Source organism: Rhinolophus sinicus, chromosome 17, assembly GCF_057876585.1.
Source record: "Rhinolophus sinicus isolate RSI-liver-muscle chromosome 17, RSI-T2T, whole genome shotgun sequence".
Classification (NCBI taxonomy): domain Eukaryota; kingdom Metazoa; phylum Chordata; class Mammalia; order Chiroptera; family Rhinolophidae; genus Rhinolophus; species Rhinolophus sinicus.
The window spans coordinates 151270089-151293606 of record NC_142517.1 but is presented as its reverse complement, the minus strand read 5'-3'; the positions used below and the strand labels follow the sequence as shown (position 1 = coordinate 151293606).

At 37.2% G+C, this 23518-nt stretch overlaps 1 protein-coding gene across 4 annotated transcripts in view; it reads left to right on the top strand.

Moving 5' to 3' along the window:
- The window catches only part of ITGB6 (integrin subunit beta 6), a 129622-nt gene that overhangs the window by 56161 nt on the left and 49943 nt on the right, over positions 1–23518 (top strand). For 2 of the 4 annotated variants that reach the window (XM_088793717.1, XM_019727260.3), the window contains exons 1-7: positions 3934–4038; positions 4148–4223; positions 4957–5036; positions 7522–7726; positions 8350–8596; positions 19233–19398; positions 20582–20743. In XM_088793717.1, coding sequence (XP_088649843.1) covers positions 3994–4038; positions 4148–4223; positions 4957–5036; positions 7522–7726; positions 8350–8596; positions 19233–19398; positions 20582–20743 — 981 coding nt within the window. In that variant the 5' untranslated portion in view covers positions 3934–3993. Of the gene's footprint in view, positions 1–3572; positions 3626–3933; positions 4039–4147; positions 4224–4956; positions 5037–7521; positions 7727–8349; positions 8597–19232; positions 19399–20581; positions 20744–23518 lie in introns of those variants that run through there. The other 2 variants (XM_019727259.3, XM_019727262.3) reach the window with 2 other exon arrangements.

Below are 23518 nucleotides of genomic sequence, written 5' to 3'. Positions count from 1 at the left end.
AAATAGCAAGCATTATGCTGCTTGCTGGGAATGTAAAGATAACTAAGGCCGTCCCTGCCTGATACCTACTAAGAATTCAATAAATGCTTGTTGAATAAATAACTGTCTTGAAAGACCTCACAGCTTAGTGAAGGAGAAGGCAAGGATGTAGGCAATTAGAAGCAGAGTTAAAAGTTCCACAGAAGAGAGACCTGCAGAGAACAAAATCATCTTCCTGTGGGAAGCACCAGTAATGTCTACACTGAGAACTGATGGTGAGTTGAGTTAGATAAGTGAGAAGGATGAGAGGGAGGCAAGAGCCTCCAGGCAGCACAAAAGCCAGATATAAAGGCTTGGAAGTGAAGGAGGGGCTGCAACTGGGAACGGAGAGCAAAAAAGCAGTGCAATTATGATTTTAGGGACTGGATGGAAGTCTGTACATGGGATAGTACTGGGTCCTTGATTTAAACACAGGTCACATGGAGTGTCTGGAGTTCCCTAGGACCTTGTGGTTACTGAGTGCATCCAGTTAGCAGAGGAGCATGGAGATGGTCGAGCAGTGGTATATACCACTCCCACTTATATCCCTTTGTCAAGAGCTAAGTCAGTAGGGTTCTCTTAACTGCAATACAGGTTGGGAGAAGTAGTCTACCTATGTTCCCAGGAAGAAGAGATTTTGATAGCAGCTAGAACCTCAGAGAAAAGTTTCTAGGGAGTGGGCAGATGGAGAGTTGTGCGGGCATTCCTGATCCCAGCTCATCCACAGTGCCTGGTGATAGCTTCCAGGGAGGTCTGTGGGCAGAGAGATGATTCCCGATCTGAGGAAAGTCTCTGGAATCCAGGGCAACACTGGTTAGTCCAAGGCATTTCAGGCAGTCTTGTGGGATGCAAGGTCTTATCTTCCAAAATGAGATTTTAAAATGTTCAGTCTATAGAAAAAGGGGAATTTCAAGAATGAAATTGTTGAGAACGGTGAAGCACTTGAAATTTTACTTGTAAGCTAACAAATTCACAGATGCTGACAGAGAAATGAGATGCCAGGGTCAGAGGTAAAGGACTTTATAATTCACAGAGATAGCAGTGGCCAAAGAACCAGCATTTTTTTCCATCAGCGTCCCAAGGCGAATTCCCACAGGGGGACCCAAATGGGAAGAGGTGACATCTGCACATGTGGTGGTCTGTGTTACAAGAGAGAAACCCTGAGCTTAAGGAAGCTGAATCTTTTATAATGGGCAGTAAACACGCCTGCTCCTGGTTCTGGTGGGTAACACACTATCTTCCCAATATGTAAGAAAATCTGCTCCTTAATCTGGAGGAGACATGATCTCTATTTTCAAAGGCTGTTCACTTTACAAACATCCTTGAAAAGATAATCTGGAACAAAGGCAGTCAGTGCGATATTTGGGGAATTGTCTTCCAACAAAGGTAGGTTCCCTTTTAGCAAGGAGGAGTGTTCTTTAAACAGAGGCTTTGTTTACTTGATCCTTCTCCTCCTGACTTGTAGATACTGGCTGGCCCCAAGGCTCAGTCTTCAGAGCTCTCCCCTTTCTTGAGGATCTCATTCAGCCTAAGTATTTTTAAATTTTATCAGTTTCATATCTTTAAATTCATGCTGATGATCCCAAATTTACATCTGATACTTTAACATCACCCTATTTGTAGACTCAGGTAGCAAACTGCCTATGTGACATCTTCACTTGGTTATCTTCTAGGGGTTTCAAAATTAACATGTTCTTGAGTCCCATCCTCCATACGAAAGCTGATCCTTCGCCATGGTAATCTCTCTCAGGAAACAGTGTCCTACACTCAGATGCCAGGGAACTCGCTTTCTTCCATATCTACATTAAAGCACATCCTGTTTTTAAATTATATTCTGTCCGACAACCGTGTTTCCCTGAAAATAAGACCTAGCGGGACCATCAGCTCTAATGTGTATTTTAGAAGAAAAATTAATATAAGCCCCAGTCTTATTTTAATATAAGACCGGGTATAATATAATATAATATAATATAATATAATATAATATAATATAATATAATATAATATAATACCGGGTCTTATATTAATTTTTGCTCCAAAGATGCATTAGAGCTAATGGTCCCGCTTGGTCTTATTTTTGGGGAAACATGGTACCTTGCCTCTGTCCTAGACAACAACCATAAATTCCTAATTGGTCTCCCACCTTCCAATCTTGCCCCATACATTCTGACTGCTGAGGAAGCTAGACTGATTCTTTAAAAATACAAATTAAGTAACATCATTCTCTTGCTTTCAACTTCCCAGTGACATTCCAATACATTTAAAATAAAATTCAAGGTCAAGAATACATATGACCTGACCTCTGCCTCTCAATCTGACCTCACTTGCTACCACCCGCCCCCCTCCCGCCTTGCCCTCCACTATCCTTGAAAATGCCCAGCATTAGGGTGTTTCAGGGCCTTTGCACTTTGTTGCCCAAGTCATGTAGGGTTTTGCCTGATGTCAGTTGAGCAGAGAAATCCTTTCTGACTATCCTCAATAAAATAACACACCCTATCTCTCCCTCTTTCCTTTTACCTAGCTTTATAATTTTTCATACCTCTTATCACTGCCTGAATTTAAGAATCTGTCTCCCCACTACTGCTCCCCAACCTAGAATATATGCTTCACCTGTCAAGTACTAGGCTTTGTTCACTGACATATTCTCTGTTTCTAGAGAAATATTTGGCACAAAGTAGATGCTCAATAAATATTTGCTGAATGACTGGTTTAATAAATGAACAAATGAATGAAAGCTAATACTGGATACAAAAATGGAGGCAATATCAGGGACACAGATAATTTGTGCCTCAATCTTTCTCTTCAAACTAAGTCAACTGATTTCATGTACTGTATTTTTCTCCCAAAAGGCACACTTCTAATTCTTTTATATTCCTGGTTTCTCTCTACAGGATTCTTACCATGTTCTTCCAGGTTCTTATGTATGATGGAGTTCAAAATTGAACATAGCCTTCTGAGAAGACCCTGAACAGTCTATAATTAGTTTTCTTTTCTTCACAGGTTTCAAATGCTTGCTTAGAAATGCACTTTTAAACAATAATCTCCCAGGATTTAAGCCCAGCCACAAAGAAGCCTATCTTAGGTCAGCTATGTTGGAGAGGAACAAAGTGAATATTTGATTCTTACCTCTTTGTAGTCTCTGCAAATCCCAAAACATCCTCCTGAATACATTAGGAAAATATATATAATCAATCTCATGAATTTTGCCATTGACTATATAGATTTTAAGTTTGTCACTCTTTTGTTCAACAAATAAATGCCTCCTATGTGTCAAGTGGTGAGCTGGAAGCTATGACAGTACATGAAAAAGGGCACTTGGTCCCTGTCAGGAGGGATTCAGAACCTTAGGCACCACTGTTTCTGTTCCCTTTGTTGTTGTTTTGCGACTAATTCCGGTCAAATTTGATTTTAATATATTAATTTCCAATATTGTTTTTTAAATAAGAATTCTATACGTATGGGAAAATATCTTACATCCAATTTGAAAAACAAGGAAGCAAAATGTTTTGCCTGCCTTCTAAATTGACTTTAAAATAATAATTTTTATTTTTCAGGGTTCATTTCAATTTTCTGAAAAAGATTTAACAATGGAATACAAAAATCTCAGGTATTTTATTTTAGCTCATTTTTTAAATCCCCTTATATGTAAGTTATATATTTGTGTTTTATTTATCATCTTTACTGTTTTTATTAAATTAAAATGATTTTAGAAGGAACTTGAAATCATATTTCAATTGCTCTTTGACATTTCATTGACCAATATTTTACTAAAGGTATAAACTTTCTCTAGGATGCAGAGAGACTAATAGAATTTACACAAAAATTTCTACTGAATGATTTCCCCCACCTTCTTGGTGATTGTACACCTGCCTTCCTTATAAGGAGAACAAGGAAGTAAATCATGTTGTAGTTGCTTTTAAGCACACCTTTTCTTCTTTACCTGTCCAGGTAGCCTCTGTTTTCATTTCAGTCTTAATGAAAACTTTTTCATTTACATCTCAAGTTTCTTTTCAAAGCAGTGTAAGTAGTATTTAAAATTTTACACTTTGAGAAAGAGACTTTTAACGATGTTCAGCTTTGGTCTTGTAATGCTGAAGGTAATTCATTTTTTTTAAATCTGTCTGCACAGCGAGAACTGAAACGAATGGGGATTGAACTGCTTTGCCTGTTCTTTCTATTTCTAGGAAAGAATGATCACGTACAAGGTAAGACCTAAGCTCTCAGAAATATTGCTTTCGTGGTATGCTTGACAAACCTGTCATTTGGTTCAGAAACTAGATCTGAAGTCATTTTTTATTTGATCTGTTTGATTGCTTTTTTGCCATTGAGCGAACACTTTAACAAATCGCAAGCAGACGCAGGGCTGTTCCCACAGCAAATGCTCTAGGCTTAAGGTAAGTAAATACAAGGGTTGTATTGGCATTTTAATGCAGCATTACTGCACAATAGAACTTCTTAATACCTTTGTGGGAACCATTTTGGTAACTTTCCTAGCTATTTTATTGTACAACAAGGACTTCCACTTAAGAGTAATAACCTTGAGAGAGAAAAGGGATTTATTTTAAAAATAAAAATGCAGTACATGGAAGAGAAGATTTTTAAATGGGTGCCAATAATTTTTAAAAATTAAAGTGCACGATAATGAATGAGGATAATAAATATGATGATCCCATATTTGTGAACATTAAGATACTTTTGTATCTAATATTTTAAGAAAAAAAGAATGATCCTTTCTGGACAATAAGGCATATGTATTTTCAATGTGATAGATGTAAAATACGAACTTTTCCTTGAATTGTTAACATTTGAGGACTGATCTCTGAAGACTAAAATAAACTTTGATGTTGCTTTGCTCAAGTACTTTAAGAGCCGTAAGTCTCGAAAATGGAGTGACTGAGAGTTTGCTGATTCTGTGTGTCTTGCTGGGTTTAAACACAGGTGGCTGTGCCATGGGAGGTGCAGAAACCTGTGAAGACTGCTTACTCATTGGACCTCAGTGTGCCTGGTGTTCTCAGGAGGTAAAAACAAATGACCTCAACATGTTTGTAAAAACTGCAGTTACACTTCTGTTAATGCCCTCAGTGGTGGCTCTGACGGTGTCCTGCTTTCTATGGGGTTATAGGAGTGAAACAAATCTAGAAAGGAAAATATGCGCATTAGTCACATCTGTGACTACTTTCGAAAGCCATTTGCAGAGGGAGTGAATGTCAAATTATTCAAAAATATTTAACTCGGGATCCTTTATTTAACCTGATTCCTCCTGTTATTTTAAAGCCATTTCTAACTGCTTACATGTCAAATGCTGAGGCTTGGGTCATCAGAGATCATGGAGATGATATTTTTCCAAAGCTAAACATATATTTGACTTCAGTATCAGAGGTGTATTCCATCTGGGAGCCAGATGCATTCTGAATCACTACTAGGTTCTAAGGGAAGTGTTGTAGGTTTAGGGTAAACTTTACTGTTCAAACATTATCCAGTTCTTTTAAAAATTACATTTACATGTGCTTGCTGACTGTACGATAACAATGACAAAGCCCGAAGCTGACACTCTTTACCTGATCAAAATGAAAACTATGTGAAAGTAGTGCAAGAAGACTGGGGCATGTAGCCTCCTGTGACAATATAGAGCAATCTGTAAATGATTCTTGGTAAGAAAGAGCTGCCTTAGCCCTTTCTGGATTTATAACAGTTCTGTACTGAATCTCACTAAGAGAATCTAAGCACCAATCAAAACATTACCAATGACAGTTTCAGCAAGGGCTGATATCATGCTCAAAAGGAACAACCTGGACACCCAACTCTGGACCAGGCTAGAGCTATTAAAACCCACCTGCCAAGTTGAATGTGTATCTGTGGCCTCTCTGACCAGAGAGCACAAACGCAGCTCCCTCCCCACTCCTGCCTGGACTGATGAGGCACAAACTAAAGTGCGACGGAATTATGCTTTGCTTAAGCTTATGTATCAAAAGTTGGTTTGAGAATATACGAAGAGGGGGAAAAAAAACCCTATGTTTTACATTGACTCGCTGAAAAAAGGCAGTGTTAGTTGCATGCTAGAGACACACAACAACAAATCAGTCTAACATAATGCTTACTTCTGGAATTTTTATTTAAGTGCATTTTTTTAGCACTCATTTAAGAGAGTTTCTTAAGTTACTACTGATAACTTTACTTGTGGATGATACTCAGTAGCCAGTTATTGACAAATTTTAAGGCCAGATTACTCTAAAAGTTCACTCTAATGGTATTAGTTATATAAGTTGAGGCATTTGCAGCAAAAAGTGAATCAGACTTCTGCTTAGTGCAGACAGAAAATAAGTTCTGTGGTTAACCCCAGCTCTGATCTTTTGGCAAAGACAGTGATTAAAGGTGGTTGCAGTGACACTGTGTTGAGAAGGATTCTGAGGCCTTCTCCAGCCTGTTTGCCTCTGATACATCATGGGAAGTTACAGAGTTTGCTACATCTGGCCTGGGGCCTCAAATACGCACAGGCCTGACTGATATATAACAAATTATATTCTCAAACATCAATTCCAGAAGGACTGTATCTTTCCTAGTTGCTGAAAACAGCAAGAGTGACTTAGAATTCTAAGAAATGAGGAAAATGACGTGAACATTGGTTTGCCTTTCTCCAAGCATGAGAGACTTTGACTTTGCTTAGAGCCTCACAAGGTCTAGTGCAGCCTTAGCTATCAGGTAAGACAGGTATTTATATCACCACTCCATCTTTCTCTTCCGGGTATTGCAGGGTTGGAATGGCCACATCTCGGCCTGGAAACATTCACCTCACTGCTTCCTGCTACCCAGGTGGATCCAAAGGGGACTGGGAAACTCCTGAGTCTCACATAGAAAAGCAATCTTCTACATCATGTTCTCTTTCACTTCCTTTCCCCACCTCCAAAGCTTGGAGAAAGTTCTAAAAGACTTGAACTGAAACCTTTAAGATGCCTAGTTTATAGTCCCCAAGAGGTTAACTTTAGTGAAGGAATGCTATTAACATAAGCATGACACATCCATGAATTAACCCAGAACAGAGAACTAGATAAGGAGATGGCACAATCCTTGCCCTTCGGGAATTCATAGTAAAGGCTCTTTGTCACCGGATTTGGTAATAGATACACTGATAGCTTGGACAGTCCTAGGATTCCCCAAAGCTACAGGTCCTCTGTGACAAAATCACAGGCTGATATCGACTCTATAACTTATCTGTTTCAAGGATATGGTCATGGCACAGAAGATGCTTTAAAGAAATAAGCATTTAAAAAAAAGCTTGTTAGGTAAATTCGATTGACTATAATAAAAAGAAGAATGCAATTTTACTCAGAATTTTAATGGCAGAATTCTGATTATTCTCCTCCAACTTAACTTGAGACATACGATCAATGTCAGGCACATGCAATGTGATTTACTGAGTATGGCAAAATGCCTCACCAGCAAAGCAAGCAAAATAAAACTTTAGCTTATAAAGAAATGCAGATTTGTCTTGTTTTTCTCTTTTAGAATTTTACCCATCCATCTGGAGTTGGTGAAAGATGTGATACCCCAGCAAATCTTTTAGCTAAAGGATGTCAACTAACCTTCATCGAAAACCCTGTCTCCCAAGTAGAAATACTTACAAATAAGCCTCTCAGTGTAGGCAGACAGAAAAATAGTTCCAGCATTGTTCAGATTGCACCTCAAAGCTTGATTCTTAAATTGAGACCAGGTACGTTATGATTTACATGCGCATTGGCTCATGTAAATAAGTCTAATATCACACAGTAATACCGCTATTCCACTAATACACCTTGTAGCATATTACATATCATTGATTATTATCACTCTGATTTCCCATTCTTAAGGAAATAGAGAATTGCTAGGCTAACACTTTTTTTTATTCACATTGGTCACTTGCACTCCCAAATGTGTTACTAAAAAAGCCTTATCTAGTAGTAACCATTTAAATCGCTCAAATGTTGTTAGGGTTTACCTCACATTTCTTCAAGAGTTGTAATGTAGCTTTAAATTCCTTTTTATTTTGCTCTCCTTTTCTAAAACCACATACAAAAAAATTCAGCTTATCTTCCATCTAAATGGATGCTAGTTCTCCCAAGGAGATATAAAATATCCTAACTCTTACCTCCTTCAGTAGCTCTAAACCCACTGCTGAAAGATTTTTAATGGGCTCATTCATTTATAAACTTTACCACACAGTTTATGAACTCCTAAGTATCTTCAGTAACTTCTTATTGAAATGAAATAGCCAGCTGACCCAGAGACTGGCTAGTCACAAATAAGTTTCGATGCTTTTTTATGGACTTGCTTCTCTTTGCGGTGGGGGCTTTGCAGGCAGCGAACAGACTCTTCAAGTACAAGTCCGTCAGACCGAGGATTACCCGGTAGACTTGTATTACCTCATGGACCTCTCGGCCTCCATGGATGATGACCTCAACACAATCAAAGAGCTGGGCTCCTTGCTTTCCAAGGAGATGTCTAAATTAACCAGCAACTTTAGACTGGGCTTCGGCTCTTTTGTGGAAAAACCCGTCTCCCCTTTTGTGAAAACAACACCAGAAGAAATCGCCAACCCTTGCAGGTAAGTAAATGATTCTCTGGCATCTTTGAACACCGATTTTCTGTAGCGATAGCCCTGCTCTGAGTTACATTTGGCAGGAGCTTGCTAACTCCTTGGCATTTCCCTCCTGTCTGGTTGGATCTCAGCAGCTTGCTCAGTTGCCTGGTTTTTCAGAACCAAGGGGAAGTCATCTTAATGCACGGTTCTAGCCTTGGGTCCTTGCAGCATCTGTCTCCCTGTGTAGGACAGGATGTGGCAAATATGGCTTTGTGTTCTGCAGACAAGGCGACTGAGCCTTTCACTATAGGTCCCACTGACTTGTGCCCACCCCCAGCCCCTTTGAGACCTTCTATCCTCAATGACCACCACTTTCTGTGGCCATCGGACAGTAGCACACACTTTCTCAGAGTATCTTTTTCCATACAATGACTTCTACCAAAATAACATTTTTTTGCAGTTTCCTGGGGCATACTTTGGGAAATGTGTGGTTCTCTTGTCTGAAGAAGGCCTTTGCAGCCTTCAGTGCTACCAAATTCAGTAGGAAATTAGACAGTGACTCCATTCTAATATACAATAATCAGCTGTAAACCCATACATTATCCAGCTGATGGCCAAGGGTGAGTGGCTTTGTGATGTCTTACCTGTCCAGTCAGTGACATGTTCAAAATAAAATTTAATATCTTTATATTGCAAAAGAGCTACCATTTGGTCTGTGCCAGACCCTATGCTGAAGTTTTTACATACATGACCTCATTCAGTCTCCATAATAACAGCAAGTCAAAGCAGATTCCATCATCCCTGTACTCAGAGGAAGTAATAGAGGCTTTGAGAAGCTAGTAATTTGCCCAAGGCCACATGACTAATCAGTGATCTGTACCAAGATCTGCGTTGCTACAAAATCAAGCCCTTTCCTGCTATGATTCTAGTATATATGGAATGACTTTCCAACCTCCCCCCTTGAGTTTTAATACTTGTATACACCCAGACACCAGCCTCTATAAAAGGCAAATAGATTTTGTTTTAATTAAAATTTATTGGGGTGAACATGGTCAACAAAACTACATGGGTTTCAAGTATACAATTCTGTAATATATCATCTATTATTATTGCATTATGTGTTCACCACCCAGAGTCAGTTCTCCTTCCATCACCATGTATTTGATCCCCCTCCCCCCTTCCCTTCTGGTAACCACTAAACTGTTGTCTGTGTCTATGAGTTTTTGTTTATTTGTTTGAAAAGACAGATTTTGTAATATCATTTTAAGACATTTCAGGGTGGTTCCCAACTAGAATCTGACATAGCCAAAAATAATTTGACCATGAAAGGAATTCATCACTGATTATAACTGTTAGGAATTGAGCTTGTTTGCAAGTATCAGAGCTTGTGTCTGTCCTGCATTGCCTTTGTTTGAAGTATAATTGACATGCACTAGAACGCACACATCAGAAATGTTCAGTGTGATGAGTTTTGACAATCGAATATAGGTACGAATGTAATCACCACTTAAAACATGATGTAGAACATTTTGGTCACCTCAGAAAGTTTCCTTCTGCCCCATTACAGTCAGTTCTACTTCTCCAGAGGCAACACTTCCTGGTTTCTGTAATGTAGCTTGGTTTTGCCTATTTGGGGATTTTATATACATGGAATAATGTCGCATTTACCTTCTGTGTCTGCCTTTTGTTCAAAATATTTTTGAGATTCATCCATGATTTTGTGTTTATCAGCAGTTTGTTCCTTTTTAAGTAATAGTCCATTGTACAGATTTACTACACTTTGTTTATTCATTCTTCCATTGGTGAACACTTGGCATATGTCCCATTTTGGGGCTATCATCAAAAGTGCTCTTATGATCACTTGCATATAAGTCTTTGTGTGGATGCATGTTTTTACTTCCCTAGGGTAGATACCTAGAATTAGAATTGATGAATTGCATAAGTATAATTTTAATTTTTTAAGAAACTATCAAATTATTTTCCAAAGTGATTCTACCATTTTGCATTTCCATCAGCAATGTGTGAGGGTTTTACTTATTCCAAATCCTTGCTAACACTTGGCATTGTCAGTCTTTTTAATTTTAGCCATTCTAATAGGTATGTATCTCATTGTAGCTTTAATTTGCATTTCCTTAGTGACAATGTTGAGAATTTTTTCATGTGTTTATTTGCCATTCCAATATCTTAGTTTGCAAAGTATCTTCAAATATTTTGCCCACTTTTAAAAATAAGTTTGTTTGTCTTCTTAACATTATCATTGTTTATGAGTTCATTACATATTCCAGGTTAAAGTTCTTTGGTAAATATATGTTTTGTAAATATTTTCACCCTGTCTGTGGATGTATTTTTATTTTTCTAGCAATGTCCTTGGTTAAGCCAAAATTTTTAGTTTTGATGAAGTCCAATTTATCCACTTTTTATTTTATGGTTAGTGTATTTGTTATCCTAAGAAATCTTTGCCTACCCTAGTGTCCAAAGATTCCTCTGATGTTTTCTTCTAGAAGCTCTCATGGGTGAAGTTCTTGCAGTTAGTTTTTGTATTTGGAATGAGGGAAAAGCCTAGGTTCATTTTTGCTTCCATGCAAATATCCAATTGTTCCAACTATTTGTTAAGCAAGATTTTCCTTTGAATTATCATGATGCCTTTGATAAAAAGCAATAGACTGAATATGTGGAATCTAATTCTGGGCACTCTATTCTGTTCCACTGACCCATTGAATATACCCATGTAGCCACTAATGTCTTATCGTGTTGATTACTGTAGCTTTGTGAAAAGTCTTGACATTGGGCGTGTATGTCCTCCAACTCCGTTGTTTATTTGCTTTGGCTGTCTTAGATCCTTTGCATTTCCATAGAAATTTTAGAATCAGCTTGTCAATTTCTTCAGAAAATATCCTGAGATTTTTATTACAATGGCATTGAAACCAGATGTCAATTTAGGGAGAATGGCTATCTTTAAAATAGTGAATATTCCAGTCATTGCTGATGACATATATTCCATTCATTTACATCTTGTCTCATTTCTCTCAGCAATGTTTCACCATTTTCGGGGTAGAGATCCTACATATACTTTGTTTGATTTATTCCCATGGACTTTTTAATGCTATTGTTAATGGTATTTTTAAATGTTTTATTTTCTAATTGTTTATTGATAACATGTAGAAATGCAACTGATTTTGCATATTCACTTTGTATCCTACAATCCAGATAAATTTTCTCATTGGTTCTAGTCTGATTTTAGGTAGATTCCTTAGCATTTTTTAAGTATATGATCATGTCATCTGTGAATAATAACTTCTGTGAATGACCATAGGAAACAATGGATATGGAATATTACCATAGAAAACAATCAAAATTAATAAACTTGGATGGCTCAGCTAAGCTGGAAGCCTAACATCCTGAACTAAAAATAACATCTGTCCTTAATCAGGCTTCTAGAAATAAAAGCAGTCTGGCTTTTTATAGTTTTGACTGCATTTCATCCATGCATTCATTTATTCACTTATCCATCTAACAAAAACTTACTGGGCTTCAACTATGGACCAAGCATTGCGCTAGGCATAGAGATCTCTGAAAGAAAAAAGCTGGGCTCAGTTTTCAAGGAGCTGAAATTCTTTGGGGAGCAGGGACATGGTTTAGCATGGTACTTAAGAGCGTGAGTTTTGGAGTCAGCCTGGGTTAAGTCCTGATTCATCCACTCTGTCACAATGTCACCTTAGGTGAATCATTTCACTTCTCAAAACTTCATTTCAGAATAACAGTGCTGATCACACAGAATGGTTGTAAGAATTGGGTGAGAGGATTAAAGGAAGCATTTGGTAGTAGGCTTGACCTTGAAACTCTAAGTAAATTGTAGCTACCATGAACAATAGAGTGAGGTGACGGGGAGGCGTGAGCACTCACTGCACAGGATACAGTGAATGGGAACCAGAGGAGGATTACGTGTTTGATCTCTTTAAAGGTCAATATTTTTCTATTTTCTAAAGGTGTTTCTTTTATTCTTATTGGCAAAATTACCATTAGTTAAACTTATAAAGTTCTCTTTTTTGTTGTTGCGACATTGTATTTTTTCCTTGCCCATTGCATCCTTAATTCTCCCAGTTTCTTTGTCCAAATACCACGCTCCCCCCCACACACACATATACACACCAAGAACTCAAATACTAAACATAAAAGTCAATCCTTTGATCAATCCAAACCTTATAATTATGGAATAAAAATGTTATTTAGTAGGAAGGCAGTAGAGGTAAGAGGAAAGAGCGTGCAGTTTTTCAGATCTGGGTTTAAATTACAACCTTGGACAAAAACTTACTCCCTTTGAACTTGGTCTCTACACCTATAAATGGGGACAATCGTAAGAATTGAACAAGCTCAGAACATAACAAACATTCAAAACAGGTATTAATTTTCTTCCTCTTATCAACATTTAGTATCTCTAGTTATTGTAAGTAAGGTAAGGGTCACAAACTTTTAGATCTCAGGTTCTGTTACACTCTTAAAAAATTAAGACCCCAAAGGACTTTAGTTTATGTGGGTTATATCTAGCAATATTCATTATATTAGAAAGTAAAACTGAGAAATTTAAAAAATAGTTATTGATTTAATAATTACAATAAGAAATGCACTGTATATTACTTTACATATCTTTATGAAAAATAACTTTATGAAAAATAACTATATTTTCCAAAGCAAAATAAAAATTAGCAAGAAGAGTGGCACTGTTTTACTTTTTTTTTTTTTCACTGTTTTACATTTTTACAAATCTTTTAACATCTGGTTTAATGGACTCTCATACCCACTTCTGCATTTAATCTGTTGCAATATTTTGTTTTGGTTGATTCCATGAAAAAAACTCAAACTTCACATATATAGTTGGAAAAGGGAGAAGTATTTAACAGCTTTTTCTAATGCCTGTGAACATTCTTCTTTGATATTACATTAAAACTAAACAAAAGGTAACAGTTAGTTTCAATGTGGAATCTGAAACAATATCAATGAACTTTTCATATTGTTCCATTAAAAGTCATTGGTCTGTTTTATACTTCAAATGGCTTTTACGAATGTGCAAATGGCTTTTACCAATGTGCGTGATTTTGTAATACCATGCTTTGGCCATTTGGAAAATGTTGCTTCACTGAGTTATGCAGATCTTTCAAATGTCATCATACAAAATTTAAAAAAAACATATTTGCTAATATCACCATCGATATCATCAGATAAGTCCTGATGTATTGGGAAGCTATTAATGTCATGGGTGGCAGATGAAAGTTCTCTAAAATTCTAATTTCCTATTTACCTCAAATTTTATCACTGGCAACAAATACTGACAATTGTTTTCATTGAAGTGACAGGTTCAGTTTCTTCATTATGAAGAGCAGTCTGCCAATTATCTAGGTTGGAATAATAGTTTGGCTGTCAAGCATTCTTTCGGGTAAAAATGATATCCTATAAAAAGGGGGGGGGACAGTTCAGCTCAAACCATCACAAAAGTGCTTTTAAACCATAAACATTGTACATCAGTGTGCAGCAGAAATCCTCTATGCATATTTGTGATGTGGTCACACAGAAATTTTTTTTTAAACATGTTTTCAAGAGTGTAGACTTAATAAAATTAGTAACTTTTACTGCTTCATCAAGGACAATCAAACGAAATTAACATTTTTCAAATTATTATGGTAAATGCTTACTGGTAAAAAATATAAGGACAACTAAACAGTTTTGTGACATTGTCTTGATAAGTGCTAAGGGACCAACAGTTTTACTCACCACTGCTTTGCATCATCAGTGCAAATAGCAACACAGTGAAACAGACACTAACATCTTTCACTATAATGGAAAGCGTTTGACCTTAAGGATTGTCTGACAAGGTCTCAGGGACCTCTGTGTGTCTGTGCATCATCACATTTGTAAAACCTCTGTTTTAATCTAATCTGTAACACTTTTGGATGGAGGGTCACTAAAATTTTATTTTAACATGTAAGAAGTTTACATTTTGTGAAAGAAGTTTCCCTTATGTTGTTGTCTAAGATACAGCAACAAAAAACATACTTCCTCCATTTTCATGTTTGCAGATGAGTTGTGACGTGCATTTAAACATATGTATTATCATAAAGGTCAAATTTTCTCTCTCCATCAAATAGTTTGAGGGATTTCTTTTTTAACATTATTTCATGTATGTTATGGCATTTTGTTTTGTTTTGAATTTGACACCAACAATGAGGAACTCACCGTAGTTTTGCAAAGGAGGAAACTGAATCATGGGATGTTTAAATTTTCTATATGTACACAGATAAATATATGTGAGTATATAGAATAGTTTCTGATTGCGAAGGTAATGACGAGCCCATATGAGTATACAGACAAAAAGAAGAAAACGGAAATTGTTTCTAATCCTACTCAAAAAAAATGATGTCAACCTTTGGATCTATATCATTATACTCTTAGTCTACAATATTTAAAATTTTAATAAAATATGAGTGGTTCTTTTTTATATTGTGTTTCACAATTATCCTGCATTTTAAACACAAATCTATTCTTATCAAGGGACTCAAAATCAAGTTATTTGGTAATGAGTACCTATTTCCTTCAATTTCTATGTTAAGAAAGTAACAACCAAATATGAGCATTTGTTAGAGGAAGAACCCTGACCAAACAGGGGCAGGCTCTACTCAAAATTTCCTGGCCTGACCTGACTCTGACTCTGTTTTGCTTTAGCTACATTGGTCTCCAAGCACATAAATATGTTTAGCGAATTAAATTAAAATTTAATTCCACTTTCCAAAAACATAGAGTTCTACTAAGATCTACATAGCAAATAATTCTAACCAACAAAGATGCAAATTTCTTACAAAAAAGATAAAAAGTCTCATTCTTTGGTGGCAGAAGATACCCAAATGCCATTTTGGTACAGTCTGAACCAACAGCTCCAAATAAAAGACTAAACTAAGAATTTCCAAGAATGTTAGGTTCTAGGGACAATGATACACCTCACACAGTTATGTACTTTTTATCTCGTGTGATCTCCACAAGAACCTCCTGAAGTAGGTATTATCCCTCATTTTACAGATGAGGACCCTGAGGCCCAATAATGTTAAGACTTGCCCAAGGATAGATAAGTATTCAATCTTTTTTTTCTAAATCTAAAACATTTTCTTCCACCCCATAGATACTTTAAATACTATAGGACCAATTAGAACAAATGGTACTACTGAGGGTACCAAAAAAATGTATACACATGACTTGTATTCATCTTCTGTTATCGGTATAGATTGAGTATTACAATTTAAACACAGTTTTTTCCTGTCTTAAAATGTGTATACATTTTTTTGGTACCCTCTGTATATTGTCACTTAATAGATGAACTATTTTTAAAAAATTAGACCGCTTTCTCGTATAACTCTTTAAAAAATACATCTCACATTTGAAGGTGTTGGAATAAAGTGACCACATTAAAGTTTTAAGGTATTTATCCAAAAACATCATAAACAATTTCAAAAGAAAAACTACAATGAAGAAAAGTTAATATTCTTAAGAGGGAGTTCTTAAAATTAAGTTAGAAAATAAAAAAATATCACAATAAGAAAATGAGCAAATGACAGAAGCTGACAAAAGAAATGCAATGTGAATCAATATAAACAAGTGCTTAGTCTTCATAGTAATAAAATGGAAATTAAACAGTAAATTAAGATGCCATTTTAACTAATCATCTGGTACAGTTTTTCTTGTTTTTACTGATGCATCTGATATAAACTTTTTGGAAAGGAGTTTGATAATACTGACCAAAAGTTACCCGACAAGTTCCCTTCAAAGCATTGATTCTAAGCAAAGATGTAGCATAGTTTGCAAAGATGTATGTAGGAGGGTCACTACAGTATTTAATTACAGAAAGATTTCTGAAATAAATTTTCAATAGATGATCAAATAAAGTATGATACATCTTATAAACATTAAAATTTATGTTTTCATTTTCTTGTTTATACTTTTATATAAAACTCAGATTTTCTTCAATGAACATGCATTATTATTTGAATCAGCAGAAAACCATACGATGCTAGAGATATCACTAGCCAAATCTATGATCTGTCCTCAGTTTCTGTGCTGGACTTCGTGTGAAGTGGTTTCTGTAAGAAATGACACTAGTGTTTAGTAAGCACTTACTTTGCAAAGCTCATTGTGCTGTGTGTTTTGCATCTTTTATCTCCTTCAAGCCTCACAACTGTACTACTAGGTAGATGCACTCTGTGGTCAGCACTTCAGAGTTTCAATGAAAGCCACTGCAAGATGTTAAACATATGAGAATAAGATTGCCTTCTGAGAGTTCAAGTTAAACGCAATGAATCAGAAAGGAAATATGAAAAGTTCCTTAGAAGTAACAGGCTGGCTCCTGGGCCCACCAGAACAAGTGTCTTATCATAGCTAAAAGAATGAACAGGCCTGGTAGGTTAGGGGAGTGCCGAGAAGTGGGACTCCCAGACACGAGGATAGGCCACGTTCATCCAAGAGCCTTAGCCAAGGCACTTCCACAGTTTCGATTCCCATTGGCTGCCATAACTTCCCAAACTTTTGTTAGCTGAGAACACAGATGAGAGAGGAGCCAAGGGTGACGAAGAGCTCATCTCAAACTGTACCAGTCAGTGCTGGGGTCCTCCAGTCCCCCTTGTTCTGAACCCTGAGGACACATCAGATTATGACTTGCTTTCCACCGAAGTCTACTGACAGTAACAAAATGACTATCCTTGCAGACACCAGACTTCTGGTCTCGGTTGAGCTCCATTTCTTAGTGTGAACAAATCCATAGCCATTCTGCTTTGCACATATAGTTGCTTCCTATATTCATAGGTGTTCTGTTCTATCAAGTCTCCTTGACCACTGAATTCGTGAATGATGAACCATGGCTCCTAGGGGGCACAGGGTTATGTTCCTGTGAACCTCCGGTCATTTTTTCACCAACTGATCGATACATAATTTTGTTTTCTGTGTGTTTCTGCTTAAAGGCTCCTTATTTAATATATATATATAAATATATATATTGTTGATTCATTAACATTGAACTCATAGCCAACAGCCACTATAACTCATGACAGAACAAAGCTTGTCTAACACACTTATTTTCTCGGTAAGGCACATCATAGCCTAACTGCACTTAGGAAAACGAGACAGCACTTCCGCTGATGAGACTACACTTGAGGGTCATCCTAAAGAGCAAAAATCATCAACAAAAAGCACAAGAATGCAAAAAACAAAACAAAACAAAAAAACAAAAAAACAAAATAAACATGGCACCATATAGACCAAGAAAAGGACAGTTGTTTACAGTATAAGAGCTAAAGCAAGAAGGCAAAGCCTTGTTTGACCTCAACTGGGAGCATGTATATCAGGTGACTCAAATTTTTTGCCACTCTGTGCACTTACATGAATGGCTGAGAAAGTACTGAGAGTATTGACTTGCGGGCTACAAAGAAATGTTAGTGAGTAGGTGACCTTGCAGAGATGGAATCCATGAATAATGAGGTCTGATTGTGTACCTCAAGGAGATGAACTTGGTGAACAGGACCCTGACCCCAAAAGAAGTACCAGCTTTTCTTGTGCTGACCACACAGGCTTGTGCACCTGCAAAGCTGCTCTTACAAGAGTCAACCAGCTCTTCCCAGGCAGCACACCACGGCCTCACTCGGGGCTACACCTTTCTGTCTCTGTATTTCTGCCCCAGTGTTTCTCAAGCTTTAGTATAACACACGTTGCTGAGCCTCCCTCTGGCATTTCTAACTCAGTAGGTTGGGAGTAGTACCCCGGATTTTGCATTTATAACAAGTTCCCATGTGATGACCGTGCTACTGGTCCAGGGACTATGCTTTGAGAATGTCTGCTCTGCACTAGGACCTCTATTTTACAAATGGAAATCCAAAGCTCAGAAGTGTTGAGTAACTTGCTCAAAGTCTCATGCACAGCTACTAACTGGCTTTCATAAAATGTGGCTGAATGTATGATCAGCTCTTTTCTGTTCTACTGCAATATTTTGGGGGCAGATAACCTAACATGGCATTCTTCCCATGTGTAAACTGTTTGAAGTGGTGGTTTTATTCCTAAGCTGGTCCACAACAATCCGTTCAGTCAGAGTAGAGTTGGGCTGTAGAATCAAGAGCTCTGCTTTGATTTTTGTCCCCTTGGCAGGCAGGGCTGGGAGTGCAAGGGGGAATAGAGAAGGAAGAAGAAGGTTCCTCTCTCAATCTTGCTACAGGGTGACTCATACTTGATGACAGCTCAGGATATTGGAATACAAAGAGATTGTTGTCATGTAAACTTAATGATGGATTTTGGTTGATAGGCAATAGAGTGTAGTGATTACACACACACACACACACACACACACACACACACACAGGAGTGGGGAGTCTGATCATCTGATTACCTTTTATCTGAGCTTGAGCAGGTGTAAGACACACAGTGAGGTTCTAAGTATTGGGTAATATGGTCAATTTGGAAGGGATGGTTGGGAGATGGTGACAACAACCTTAGCAATGGGACTCATCGCCAAGTTACAGAGTCAGGCACTTCAGAAAAATTCATCTTCATTTGAGGAAATAGTGTCATACTATTAGATCTATTACTTGTGTGTTATATCATATTTCATCAAGAATGTTTTCACATTTTACTCTTGCAGTAGTATTCCATACTTCTGCTTACCTACATTTGGATTCAAGCACATTTTGCCACTGACAAATGATGCTGAAAGATTCAATGAAATTGTGAAGAATCAGAAAATTTCTGCTAATATTGACACACCCGAAGGTGGATTTGATGCAATTATGCAAGCTGCTGTGTGTAAGGTATGTAGAGAGGAATAGTGTTTCACACTGATAACACAAATTTCTCCTCTATTAACACATCTACTTTGAAAATCGTTGCTATCTTTCCTTTAATTGCCATATTTCTACATTTGATACTTTCCTTAAAACAAAATTTCTGTAAAATTTTTAATTCAATCATGTTAAAATGAGACTATTCTTATGCCTAATCTTTGAATGATCTAATAAAGTTTTAGTCATGTATGATTAATTTGTAAAGATTGAGATCAGATTAATTAGTTTTTGAGTTAACCATGGTGAAAAAAACTGAAAGGCAGAAATTAATGAAAAAAGTAAAAATGCTCTGAATCAGTATAACTCTCGACATATGATTTAGCTATCTATTGTTTTGAACCAACAAAATAAGCATCCAAAGCCAGACTGTCTCTATAACAGCGTAGGAACACCACTCTTCCTAGACAACCAGACACGTGACCACATAAATGACTCCTCTGCATTCAGATGACAGCTCTTCATGGAAAACATGAGGAAACAGACAGGGCTGAAGCTCCTAGAAGGTGGGAGGGCCAAGGAATTAGGGAAGGAAGGAAAAGGATAACCTTTCGTCCAACTAGATCTGGACTAACATTAATTAAAGGGGAGAGGTCTGCTAAGAAACAGCCAACAGATCATCCTAAACAGCAATACCTTTGGGTCATACTTTGATAAGCAATGCTTATCCTTTCATAATTTTTGGATGACATCAGTAGAAAAGAGAAATATATGCCTGAATGTTGGATGACATTTTAATAAAACAGGCTTACACTGAGTCCATTTTATACTGCATTCTGACTAGTTTTTCTTCAGCTTGGATTTGGGATAATCTATGACCTCCCTCCCCTTATTTTTCTGGTCAATTGAAAACTGGACAGTAAAAATAATTAACCACAGAAAAGTCAAGATCCACTGGATACTGATTACAGTGGAAACATTTTTTCCTGAAGCATATATCATCTGAAAATGTTATCCAGGAGAAAGCAAATGTCACAGAATTTTGTGTTTTTAATACATTAATATTATTAACTCACAATAGATGAAAAAAGCTTACATAGATAGACCAGCAACCTAACTTTTATAATCTGAATGTGTCCAACCATAATTGATTCACTTTTAATAAGTGCCTGCTGTTGTTCCATACAAACCAAATGTTCCTATCTCATGGTAGGAAAAAATTGGCTGGCGGAATGACTCCCTCCATCTCTTGGTCTTTGTGAGTGATGCTGATTCTCATTTTGGAATGGACAGCAAACTAGCAGGCATTGTCATTCCTAATGATGGCCTATGTCACTTGGACAGCAAGAATGAATACTCCATGTCAACTGTCTTGGTATGTAACCTGAACTCTACACTGTTTTCAGGGCCACAAGGAGGCAAATGAAGCAATAATTACTGTAGTACATAGCAGATCAACCCAATGTGTGAAACACTGCACCTTTTCTGATTTGAGATTAACAAATTTCCTTGTCTCAGTTCTCACCACTACTAGAGGTTCCCACTGGAACACAGTGGGTGCTGACTATTGTCTGAAATAGAGTTGAATTATGAAGCACCAACCTGAGAAGGTCATATTATCCTTATTTAACATTTGGGAAAATATGGTACAGAAAATTTGGGTGACTTCTTAAAATGACAATGCTGTAGAAGTATATTAGGGAAGAGAAAGATGGGGGGAGGGGATAGAAGAGAAAGAGACAGAGACAGAGAAAGAGGAAGGGGAAGGGGAAGCAGAAGAAAAAGAGAATCTAGAATTCTAATATCAGATTGGAAAAAACTAGTCTCCAAAAAAATAATTCAATGAGATAATGTATATAAATACTTAATACAGTTCTGGCAATTACTTTTTAAAAATCTAATGGTTCATAAATTACCTGCTACCATTCCTTGCCTCAATTTCTAAACTTCAATATGAATGTTTTCCCCTAACCTGTGATCAATAGCATTCCCCAAACTTATATATTCTTTAATCATATAAACTGACTTTCCACATTACAAGATCTATGAGGGTAGCCCCATTTTGTTTTTCAGTCAATGAGGATAAAACAATGTGAGAAATGAATCCCTTTTTCTTTCTTTTTTTAAGTTTATTGGGGTGACAATTGTTAGTAAAATTACATAGATTTCAGGTGTACAATTCTGTATTACATCATCTATAAATCCCATTGTGTGTTCACCACCCAGAGTCAGTTCTCCTTCCATCACCATATATTTCATCCCCCTTACCCTCATCTCTCACCCCCCACCCCCCTTACCCTCTGGTAACCACTAAACTATTGTCTGTGTCTATGAGTTTCTGTTTCTCATTTGTTTGTCTTGTTCTTTTGTTGTTTTTGGTTTATATACCACATATCAGTGAAATCATATGGCTCTCTGCTTTTTCTGTCTGACTTATTTCACTTAGCATTATACTCTCAAGATCCATCCATGTTGTCACAAATGGTCCTATTTCATCTTTTCTTACTGCCAAATAGTATTCCATTGTGTATATATACCACAACTTCTTTATCCATTCATCTATCGAAGGACATTTTGGTGAATTCCTTTTTCATTACCTTTTTCTTGCAACTATTCAAATGTCCCTTAATAGATATCTTGGGAAAAGCAGGACCATAGAAGCAAACACGACCTGTTACCTATTATAACCTTCTCATCTAATAAATATTCAATTCATTCTTGCTCAGTAAATTGCTACAAATGCACAGAAGCCATGGACTATTTCCACATCTGCCTGTAACATAGCCCCTTGTGTTCTTTGAGCACTTCCTATGCACTCAATACTAGGCCAGACTCCTGGGGCCAACAAATAATAAGAGGTGGTCCCTGGCCTTGAGGAATTTATAATTCCCACAGTATAATTGTGGGAATTAAACCAACTGATGTGGCTCAAATAGAAATCGTATATGCCCACCTATGAAGGGGGCTACATGGTGTGATACTGGCTACATGTGCACAGCAGTTGAAAGGTTCTAGAACGTGTGGTGATGAGGAGGGGCCAGCATTAGAGGAATTCATGCTTAAGGGTGACGGATGTTTAGTGTTGGGCAGTTGACAGCAGGGGAGACTGAAAATGTCAGGCTCAGGAAGACTTATATTATCTGGATTCTACTATTATCTACTAATAAAAATCCAAATGGCATAGAAAGCACATATTACACAGCCAGATTTGCAGTTGGGTCATTTACCTGAGTATTTTAGGCAAAACTATTCTTTTCCCTCAACTTGAATCTTGTACTTAAAGAAGACATTAAACAAAAATACTCCAGAAGTGCTGGGAATGTGGGAACACACCACATTAGTGTACAGTGTCCTTCCACTTTGGCTGATTTCTGACATAATGGACAAATTCTCAGTTTAACTGTTTGCAGGCTACTCTTGCACTTAAGTTTCCTCTTTGTACATTATCCCCATTTGGAGCCATCCAAGAGGGAAATGTGCTGCATGTTTTTGAGCCTTGGAAAGTAAAGGCCATCTTCAGATTTGATAATTAATGGTGTCTTTATTTTTTAAAGTACCCATGTCACTTGGGAATGAATGTGTCAATGGAACAGAGGTACAATGTGTTCCCAACTGTCCTGTGAAAATATTGCAGGATCCCATAAAACTGATTAGTGACATCAAAAAGGCAATAAGATCAAACCCAAGAACTGGTACAGAAATGTCTCAAATCAGAGGGTCATAGGAATTACAGTGTGTCAGCCTCAGCATGCTGTCCCTTCCTCAGCTCTCATCCCACCTCATACAATTCCAGCACGAGATGCAGAGCTAAAGAGTTACTCAGTGCCGTCTGTCATTGTCTACCTGCCCCTCCCTCCACTCTAACATTCCCTCTAACTTGAGCCTGCTGGCAAGTGGCACTTAGAAGAAGAAATGTGTCTCTACCCTTGAAAATATGACACACCACAAGTTGTTAAATAAATGTCAAGTGATCTTCTTAGAAGTAGCGGAGAGTAATATACCACATTGACAGGCACTGACCCTTCAGAATTAATTGGATTTACAAGATTTAGGAAACAACTATTAAACCAATTAAGTAAATAATGCTAACTGTGTATTTATTGACTTAGAGTGGTAGACACAACAATGCCTGTGAGCATTGACATGCCAA